This window comes from Trichomycterus rosablanca, chromosome 2 (genome assembly GCF_030014385.1).
Source record: "Trichomycterus rosablanca isolate fTriRos1 chromosome 2, fTriRos1.hap1, whole genome shotgun sequence".
Lineage (NCBI taxonomy): Eukaryota > Metazoa > Chordata > Actinopteri > Siluriformes > Trichomycteridae > Trichomycterus > Trichomycterus rosablanca.
In genome coordinates, this window is record NC_085989.1 from 55962687 (window position 1) to 55973814 (window position 11128).

At 39.7% G+C, this 11128-nt stretch overlaps 1 protein-coding gene across 1 annotated transcript in view; it reads left to right on the forward strand.

The window, feature by feature from the left end:
• LOC134302507 (alpha-tectorin-like) overlaps nucleotides 1-3431 on the forward strand; it is a 47989-nt gene extending 44558 nt beyond the window's left edge. The window contains exons 17-23 of the mRNA XM_062987632.1: nucleotides 729-997; nucleotides 1083-1202; nucleotides 1310-1494; nucleotides 1592-1752; nucleotides 2289-2534; nucleotides 2613-2772; nucleotides 3327-3431. Of these exons, the coding sequence (XP_062843702.1) occupies nucleotides 729-997; nucleotides 1083-1202; nucleotides 1310-1494; nucleotides 1592-1752; nucleotides 2289-2534; nucleotides 2613-2772; nucleotides 3327-3431 (1246 nt within the window). The remainder of the gene's footprint in view (nucleotides 1-728; nucleotides 998-1082; nucleotides 1203-1309; nucleotides 1495-1591; nucleotides 1753-2288; nucleotides 2535-2612; nucleotides 2773-3326) is intronic.
• Nucleotides 3432-11128: the final 7697 nt, after the last annotated feature.

An 11128-nucleotide genomic window follows, 5' to 3' on the forward strand; every position in this document is an offset into this window, starting at 1 on the left:
TGCGAGATTGTTGTCACATGCACAGGCCGACCAACCTCAGCCATACAGCCTTGTAGGTCCTTCAAAGATGCCATTGGACTCTTGGTAGCTTCCCTGATCAATGTCCTCCTGGCTCAGTCATCCAGTTTGGAAAGACAGCTTGATCTTGGCAGGGTGTTGGTGGTGCCATACACTTTCCACTTCTTGATAATGCTCTGAATAGTACTTAGAGTTGTGGAAAGGCACAAGTTAGGAGAAGGATACAAAAAGATTTTAGCAGCTTTAACTATCCCTCTATCATGGAGCTCTTTTGAAAGCACCTTTCCAACCATGGTGTTACCATGCACTACTAGTAGTGTACTTGTCAAGGAACAGCTGGTTTTATTCTGAAGTAAGCAAAACCAGTACAATTGATGTCAGGTGTGGGCCAATTAGCCTGGTGTGTGATCTGGAAGGTGATTGGTTGTATCTGAGCAAGTTTATAATGTTCACTCTAAGGGGCTGGTTACTTATCCAAACCAGGTATTTTACTAATTAAATTATAATAATCTATTTAAAGTGTAATTTTCACTTTGATGAAAAGGGTTTTAATGTGTAAATACAGCTGAAAAAGTTAGACATAATTTATTTTCATTTTCAGGGTATAATGTGACAAAAGGCAAGGATTTCGATAGGGTATAAAGACTTTCTATAGACACTGTATATCTGTCTGTCTGCGTATCTATATATTCATGCTGTGTTCTGTGTAGATGTGGTGCCAATGACCAGAACCATGATTCTGAAGACTGTCCCTTCAGACAAGAGTATTCTAATCTCTGTAGCATCATCACCAACACCAGTGGACCCTTCCAGCAGTGCCATCACTATATCAACCCTGAAACCTACTTCACTTCATGTGTGTATGACCTGTGTGCTTACTCGGGCAGAGACATGCTCTGTCCATCAGTGGAGGCTTATGAGATCGCTTGCACCATGATGGAACTCCAGATACCAGATTGGCGCACTGAGCTATCATGCCGTGAGTACTCTCTATTTATTCTAATGGCTCCAAATTACGTCTAACAGTATATTCGTATATTTTAACATTTGACTACTCAATTTAGCAACGGTGGACCCCTGTGAGGAGCTGCACTGCACTGAGAATGAATGGTGTGGGGAGAGAAATGGCGCCTTTGGCTGCTTCTGTAATGAGAACAGTCCTAAACCAAACCCAGAGACCTATGGTACATTTTGAGACACTTTGATCAATTCAGACAAAAAAATACTCCAGTTACTTGCTTTGAACTTATTTTCCCCCTTAACCATTTACTCTATTTTTTTTTCTCTCCAGACTCTTCAGAGATTTGTGAGAGCAGTACCGGCACCATGTCTCTGTCCCGCTGTCAGCTATTCGAAGCTGGTTTTATGGCAAACAGCCTTCACCTGAGTGACCCCAGCTGCATGGGAACGATCCAAGATGGCAGACTGGTGTTCCATTTTGATCATGACGACCACATGTGTGGCACAAATTTCACGGTATGAATTTAACCGACACAAGTCATGGATTTAAAGAACCTGAATATGTTTTTACTCTATATGTGGGGTCAACCTTTTCATTGATCGATATCTCCAGGCCAATGGCACCCACTTCATCTATGAGAACGTTATCCGAGGGGAAATGAACTCAACAGTAACCACTGTTATCAGACACAAAGTACTGGAGCTGCGCTTCGCCTGCATCTACCAGCTCAGTCAGACAATCACCATGGACACAGAGTTAAATCCCATTCTGAGGTACAGATAAACTACAGTTCCATTTATTTAGAAATCTATAGAAAATCAACCAAACACCCTTTCTAATCATGGGTCTCAGGGGGTTCGGCCACACCCTTGCTTACAGGTGCTTTTATTATTGATGATCTGCCAGTGTATAAATGTACATTTATAACACAAGTCCTATATGTAGAACCAGCCCTGGTGAACTGGTGCTCCAGTCAAGCAATGTTCTTGCCTTTTTTCTAGCTTAATAGTTTCCAGTGAGTAGCATCATACAGTATTTTTCAACATTATGATGTCACAATTGAAGTCACTGAAGGTCCAGAGATCTGGGGTAAAAAAAAGTCAAGTCAGTGATCCAAATAAATTAGAACAGAAGGACCACCACCACCACCCAGCACCTACATCACTACATTTTCCACACTGCACTTCATAAACATCCCTTAATTGAAAACCTATTGCTAATAAAGAGTTAAAACATTGCTAGTGGTCAGATTACTACAGCACGTTGACTAATCATTGACTAATGAGTATGTGTTTTACCATTTACAAAGCATTGTGCGGAAGACTCTTCCAGCCGGAGAGGGCATGTACCAGGTCAGGATGATACCTTACCAGGACGCCGCTTTCTCCCACCCCTACAACGGCAGTGTGGACATAGAGGTGGACCAGCGGATCTACATTGAAGTCTATGTTCAGGGGGTGGACAGCCGCCAGATAGCCACGGTGATGGATTCATGCTGGGCCACTCCTACGGATAATGTGAATGATGCCGTCCGCTGGGATCTCATCACTAACAAGTAAATAACCGTTCCTAAACCCTGTACATACAAACACATATTTACAGTAAACCGTAAACGTTTAACCTATATTTTCAGGTGTCCCAATCCAGAGGATAACACAGTAGAAATAATTGAGAACGGCGTCTCCAAAACCGGACGTTTCTCCTTCAGGATGTTCGCCTTCTACAGCAACTACGCCAAGGTTTTCCTCCACTGCCGTGTTCATCTTTGTCTTAGGCAGGACAACTGTGAAGTGGTAAGTTTACACAACATCTAACCAAACAGTTTAAATGATGTCTTGATGTTTTTGAGAATTTTAGAATTATTTTCATTGTTACGCACTGGTATGTTATCCCACTTCTAACTATGATTGTGTAGGGTTAACAGTAGGAGATTACCTTTTTGTAAGAGAGTTTACCTTCTGATCCAAAGCTTATCTTTAAGTGTCGGGACTCACATAAGGATAATGCTATTCCCCAACTCTGAGCTAGGCAGTGCTATTAGATTTAAGCCTTTTTGGTGGACGGTCATCACATTAGTACTAAGACACATCACGGTCCCCGTTTTGGATCCCAGCCAGCACAAGCAGCAATCCTGATTCAGACTGGTTGAAAAAGATGACATGGTCTATATATTGTATACGACTTTGAAGCTGTAGGATCACAGCAGGATTCTTCATCTGTTCATGGTGATTTAGCGATCCAGTATAGAAAAGTTTCTTATAGGAATAAAGAAGAGTTCTGCTTAGTTTTAGGTATTGTGTCGATGTGTCAAATGAGGTCCTGGAACTAATAAATCTAATATCTGCAGCAATGCAACTCCAGACATCATCTCCCTCACCACAGAGCTCGTAGATCGTTGGACGCCCATGACATCGCCTCCATCTCCATGGGGCCTTTTATCCGTGCCTCCTGAAGTACAGGTTAGTACACGTTTTACATTTGATGCTTGTCTTCCTTTAGTTATAAAGGGTGGTTGAAAACAAGCCAGGCTTATGCCACAAAGGTAAACAAAACAGGGTTAGACAAGAGCTCAGGTGGTCTATACACCACTTTCGAGTGATACATCCTCTGCTGATGCAGGGTTAGGACAGTTGGATATCATGTACCCATCATACCTTTAGAGAAGGTAGAAGCGGAGAATAACAGTACCATGTCCACCTGCAAGGAGTCCCTCTAAATCCTGGCCTCATTTTCAGGTTTCCAGTTTATTTGTTTTTTACCAGTGAGTATACACCCTTACAGGGGAACGCCAAAGAGAACCCAGGTAAAGCCCTGCTCTGCAAGTTTTTAGAAAATCACATTAAATATATGCAGCCCAATATGGAGAGAGGATAGGATATGGATAGGGCCAAAATAAGATCCAGGTTTCCATCTATATACCAGCTGCTTGACCCTCCAGCAAGTGACAAACCAAGTTTTCAAATAAGGAACAAAGAAAGAAAACTCTGCATTGAAATACAAAAGAAAACAGAGTGATGAACAGCCACTCCACCTAGTGACGGTTCATGCATCCAGCATGGATTCCTGTGTCTGATCTGCCAGTAGGGGTGTTGGTTTGAAGTCCGGATTCTGCAAAACCAAAAAAATTCTGCAAAACCTTCTGAGCTCTCCAGAAAGAAGATTAAGATTTCCAACATAATTGCCTACAGAAGAAATCACACCAAACAGAGCCAATCATCACAGTCTCAAAGAGAAGTGAGAGGTAGATAGGCATGATGTGACACCTGAGTGATTTCCTGCTGTGTTCCAAACTGCAAACATTGGCACTGCAGGGCACATCTAGGCACACCGGCCTGTTCATTACAGCTGCTTTAAGATATGCCTCCATGAGGCAGAGATGGGCTACTAACATTCATGCCATATTAGAAATGTTTCACTTACTCTTAAACCATAATCATTTTCTCCAGACTAAAATCCCATTAGAAATAACACTGGGCACCTCAAGACTAGTGTAATTTTACTCTGTAGATTATTGTTGCTGATTTAAAGAACCACTAACGTTCCTGTTCTGTGTTACAGGTGAACAGGTTCTAAAGGTAATAAAGGAGAATTTGATCATCTGGATGCTCCTCTGAAGATTTGACACAAATCTCATCTCTTTTTCATTTCTATCATAAACATAATCAATTAGTATAAATTATACAATGAAAAATGTTTATTTTAAATATTAAAAAACAATAATTTAAACAATAATTACTTTAATCATGAAAGTGAATGGAATCTGCATTAAATTTTATGAACATTTATTAAACGTCTTTCTTTCCCAAGCTAAATAACGTTGTATTTTTTTTTAACGTTGTTATTTTTAAGATTACTTTGGATGATAGTTGGATGGTACGTGACCGCTGGTGTACATTATAAGGGATTTAGTTTATAATAGTGGTTTGAATTCAATCTGGTGTTTACAGTAGGAACCATGTGACCAGTGTGGGTCAGTCGGTTGCCAGGGTCAGCGCAAATTTAGCCCCACAAGAGATTATGAAATATGTTGGCCATATATGATATTTCTCCTTTGTGGACACCATACCTAACTATTGAGTACATGTGTAAGCTTATTGATTACAAACAAATTAAGTGCTTTTAACTTTGTGCCAACAATTTAGGGAAGGAACTTTCTTCTTTCGGCATGACTGTGTTTCCACAGACACACTCATAAATCTCATAAAAGGCTCTCCAACGAGGATGGAGGTTGTTATAGTCACAAATGAGGATGTCTACATACTTTTGACCAAATAGTGAGCAAATCATTCATTTATCAATTATTTAATCACTCATAATAGAGCAATTGCTGTTAGAGCAGACAATCTACCTTCTGCATGATGTTCAGATATGGGGAAAGCATCTCAAGCCGCTGTTTTGAACCCTGTGTAACCCGAGGATGAATACAAACCTGCAATTTAGATCAACTTGAAGTTGATTACAAACAAATTTAGGCATTACACCCTTGATGTAACGATGTGCATGATATCTTTAAAAATGTAAGCAGTCTATCTGCATAACAATAAATGTTGTTGGTTGCTGCCTATAGAAATACATGTTAAAATGATACTATACAACACAGAAGCCATACGTCAACAACATCAACAAAAATTAGTGGACATTTCTAGGCACAAGCTCACTTGAAACTGATGCAATAATGCAGAATTAAATGTGTATTGTCTACATTTACATTTTCGGCATTCAGCAGACACCTTTATCCAAAGCGACTTACATTATAGTGACAGTATAGAGAGAGTTTGAGCAATTGAAGGTTAAGGGCCTTGCTCAAGGGCCCAACAGCAGCAACCTGGCAGTGGAGGGGTTTGAACCAGTGACCTTCTGATTGCTAGTCCAGTACCTTAACCACTAGACTACAACTGCCATGTCTATTAAAGAACTATGAAAAAGACACAAGACAGAACGTCTGCTAGTAGCTATGACTGATAATTCATAGTTAATTATTTATACAGTATTTATTACTCTATTACTGTTGTTTATTGCTAGCAACTGCAACCTTCCTCTGGATTAGCATGTGTTCTTAAAAGTTTAATGTAAAACACAGCTTATTATTAAACACTTAGATGGAATTAGGCAAGAATTTTGGAAATGTTCCAGTCAGTTACTTTCATTTCATTCACTGTGTGGTTTGTAAAGCCGGCAGAACCTGTTGGTACAGTGGTGGCCAGGACAATAGCGTGGATTTCAGTAGGATTTCAGTAGGATTTCAGTAATGCTCTTAGTGTCAGTTCTGATATTTACCAACACCTCTGCATTCTTTGCATTTTATTGCTGTTGTAGTGTTAGGATTGGTTAAGTGTGTGTGGTTTGATTGTGAAGCCATTTTGCCACATATACATACATACATACTCAAGAGCCTAAAAAGGACTACTTGATAAGGCCAGGATTAAACCCCTTAATCTCTAAATTAACAGCCTAGAGCACTAAACACTGAGCTGTCAGTACCTTTGACAACCTGAGTGAGCCTTTTATATTGTATATAGAAATAACAGACGTCATGTTCTCTCGGACAAAGAAGAGGAAGGACTATCCATATCACCAGATTGTTACCATTGTAGAGTTCTGTCAAGGGTCTGTCATGTTTTGAGGATGTATTGGTGCTCATGGCAATTGTGAAGGAGAATACACTATATGTAAGCCGCTAAGGTGGCACAGTGGTAAAGTACGCTAGCGCATACTTGGGGGAGTTGGGGTTTTGAATACATCGTATCGAATCTCAGCTCTGCCTTTCCGACTGGGCTGGGCTGTTTTTCAGGGTTAGAGGGTAAAAAAGTCGGACCATAGGTGCTCATAACTGGTGCAACTGCGGCCCCTGCTGGCTGACTGATGGTGCCTGCACAGGGCTGAGGAATAATGCTGATGGGGGTGTGGCCCTCCGTACACAGTGCCCGTCAAGTGTATGAATTCGACTCGTGCAGATTAAAAATGCAGCCTGTACTGACTATGTACCGGAGGGGGCGTATGTCATTTGAGAGGCGCCCTCAGTCAGTGGTGAAGGGTCGAATCAGTATAGAGGAGCAATCAGGGTAATTGCACATGACCAGATTAGGGGAGAAAAATTGGGGGAAAAATAGAAAAAAAAACATCTACATGTGATCTTTTTAGCTATAACAGCAGCCGCTCTTCTGAGAAGGCTTCTTACAAGACTTGCAGTATGTCTTAGTATGCAAATTTAGTCAAAAGAGCGTTCGTGTGGCAAGAATTAAACCCAGTTGGTAACTCACAGCTCTACACACTTGGCTACCACTGTTCCACCTCAGCCATTAAACTACCGCTGCCCTACTAGCAGTTGGCATTACTTATTATTTGTCGACTCTGAGCCAGCATTTCCCAACTCTTGTTGGCAACTTGACAATTATCACACGTGTGATTTACAGAGGTGTGAGCTTTAAGTAACAGATTTTTAATGAAACAATGAGTTGTGTGCCGGGGAGAAAGTTCAACTAATAACTGGTTGCACTTTACAAAGAGATAATTATATAGTAAAAATAATACTGATGTCAGAAATGAATGCAGGTTGGCATGAAAGCGTTTAATGGGTTGTAATTTGCTTAATTTGCTCAGTTCTTAATTTGCTCCTCAGCTTTGATTATTCCTGTCTGTGAAGGTCACTCAGATTCTTGTCCAAAATGCAGTGGCCTGCCAACCTAAACGCTGCCACATCTGCCCACTGCTGCACTTTCTCCACATTACATTTCAAACAATCACACTTGTCTAAAAAACCCAAAAATGGACCAGCCAGAGCTACCTTAGATAACTCATCAAACAGCATTCAGAGATACAAGTCTATCTTGTCTTGGTCCACCAGTCAGAACTTGAGGAAGACAGGCATCAAGGATATTCTCTGATCTAGCACCCAAGTGGTGGAACCTCTGTCTTATCTAACAGACTGTCTTATTAACATCTCTAAGATTCATGTTCTTAGACGTGTACTAGATTAAAGATGTTTACTATGGAAGCTCCTCCATAAGTCAGTCTGGATAAGAGCGTTTGTGCCATGTTTCGTTGTTATGGTTTAAATAAGGTGATTGTAGATGAACATTGTGATTAGCTTTGCTGCAGCACATCATTTCAAGATTGAGGATCAGATTGGCTATAGATCACAATCACATATTTTGGCCTGAACTTGGTTATTGCTATCTATAACCACACATACATCTGATCCTCTCATCACTGTATTTAAAAACTCTGATAAAAGAAACAATTGTTAAAATTAATGTCTATTTTTCTTTAATTACGTTGACCTAAGCATAAGCTTTCCTAAAGGTTGTCATGGGGGGCAAATGGGGGAACAGCTTGATATTTACATCTATTGTTTAGTTTTTTTTTATATTCAACCTGACTTACACCTGTACATGAATACAATTCAAGCAACTGAGGATATTGCGAAATGACCCAGCAGTGGTAACCTGGTAGTGGTGAGTCTCAACCCAGCAACCGTCTACTATGGACTGGGCATCTACAAAGACTTGATTGTAGGGATGTAACGATGCACCACAAGACAGTTAAAAATAGATTAAAATCGGTTCGCATGTATAATGAATTGATATCACTTTAAACAGCAGAGGGTGCTGGCGCTATTCTCCTCGCCTGGTTGACGTCACTACAGGGTTGCCAGGTTCGGGATTTTCCAAATTTATTAATGTGAGGATACTTTCTTTATTTGTATTACTCATTTCTTTAAAAAAGAGAAATGTGCAGCATTGTTTTGCATAGTTTGTACCTACCTCAGAAATAAAGGTACATTCATTATTTAGATAAATAAAGGATAATCACACATACAGTATTTCATTTTTTAAGAGAAATAATAAAAGGAAACTTTGACATAATTTGTCTTTAATTTCATTTTGTTTAAAAAAATCGGGGAAAAATCATATCGTAAACCCAGTATCGTGAATCGCATTGCATCATGGGTAGAGTGTATCGTTACATCCCTATTTGATTGTGTGTGTCTAAGGGAGCAGGGGTGGCCAAGGCCCTGTGATAGATTGGTGAAAACAGTAGAACTACTTGGTAGTTGGGAAGGACCACTGTGATTGCTGTTTACAAAGATATTTACCCATGATACTACAACTTGTCCAAGAGTTTTACTCTACATTTTTGGATTATGCCGCAACAATTAACATTTAAATTAAAATGAATTGAACATTTGGTGCTATGAATAAATTTGCTGCTTAAAAGTACCATGATTAAGGTGTGTGACGCTGAGAAAAGAACTATTCTGTCACAGTATTCAGCAACACAATGTTGGTGCTGTCCAAATCAAAAACTGGATTAGTGCTTCCCTCTTGTGGAGAACTTGAGACTGCTAAATAAATAAGGTTCTTCTCAAGTCAGGTTCACGAGGTGCGTTACATCTAAACATGGAAATACCACAGATAGCACATCTAATGAGTGAATCAGGACTGAAGGAAGATAATCAAGGATTCAGGATTGGTGGAAGAAACATCAGTAATCTTCAATCTGCACATTACACAGATGTGCTTATCCAGAGCGACTTACACAAGAGCCTCCACAATAAACATTCCCTACTCTAGTTTAAGTGATAACAGTCCAAGGATACAAATCTGCTGAAACCCTGTTAGAACAAGAGTTGGTTTTTGACACTAACAGCAGAAGATCAGGAATAACCTGAAGACCTTGTGAGGAAAGTTAAAAACAGAGTGAAAAGAGGGACTTCAGCTCAATATGAAGAAGCCACTATCATCTCAGCAAAGAATACGTGTGTTCTAGACTTTTGTGTTGCTGAATCCACCGCGACTCTGACCACGGAAAAAGGTAAATTTAAATAAATGTACCTTTTACAGACTGAAATGTCACATAAGACTTTTCCTATGAATAATGAAATCAGATCTCACGGTGGAATGATGAGCAGTTACAGCATACAAAATAAACTCCAATCTTATTACACTCTAATCCTCCTCTAAACCAATAACATACAATATAAATAAATAAATAAATAAATAAATACATAAAAAGGATGAGGATGAACCGAATGGATAATGGGGTGTAATTCTATAAGAGGACAGTAGATGGAGGTTGTTGTAGAGGAAGTGATGCAGGTTCAAACCTTTGTTCTGATAAGCTTACTTTCGATTTGTGGCACCAAATGGCGTCGAGTCAAGGTAAGAACAAAATTAACTTCAGATCAGTGGCGGCTGCTGGTCTTTCAAAGAGAGGAAGCTCATTGTCAGCTTACATCATAAAACTTGTCAATTTATTTATATATAAATTCTGCCCTCCGTTCCTTTTCAAGAAAATGGCCTGAAATGGGTTGCAGCAGTTTGTCTTTCGACTTAACTCGCAAAATCCGCGATGGGACTGAAGCTCCCAGTGATTAAGTGATGGTGTAGGTCTCAAAATAGCTGTCAATCAAAACGGGATTCAGCCTTTCGACTGATCCTCCAATCATCTTGCAGAAGCTCCGCGTCCAGACGATAAAATTGTGGCATTTATCCAATGACCGGCGAGTTTCGAAGCAATGAAAAAAACCTTCCATACAGTCCCATAGAAGTGAAGAGACGCTCAGCTTCTACGGGTAAATACATCGACGCTCCGGGAATGTACAAAAGCTAACATCTGTCGTTGTATGGAGGTGCATAGGTTTGTGTGTAGGTATCATTGAGTGAGTGTGCTTGACTGGCCTGCCTGCAGATCAGATCGATCTCTTATTGAGAATGTCCTCATGAAAAGGAGAAACGGACACGACAACCACAGACTGTTAAGCAGCTGAAGTCAAGCAAGAATGGAGAACATGCAGACATGGTAACTGGAGCTGCTAAAACATAAACAGTGATTACAAAGCACTATTTTAATTACTCATTAATTGTGTTATATATTTTGTTTAATTTATTTAAATAACATAATTATAAGCTGATGAGCTGACTGGATGAATCCTTTCTAATCAATGTAGTTGTTGGCATTGGATTTATTGTTTTACAATTGTATTGTCTTAATAATAGCCAATGTGGCTAGTGGTAGTATTTTCTAAAATGCAATCTTAGTGATTAAACAAATAGGTGTGTGTTTATTTGACATCAACATTTTAATACCAATATCTAAATATGTTTTATTTCTGTAATACATTTAAAGGTATTGCATCAGTGATACCAA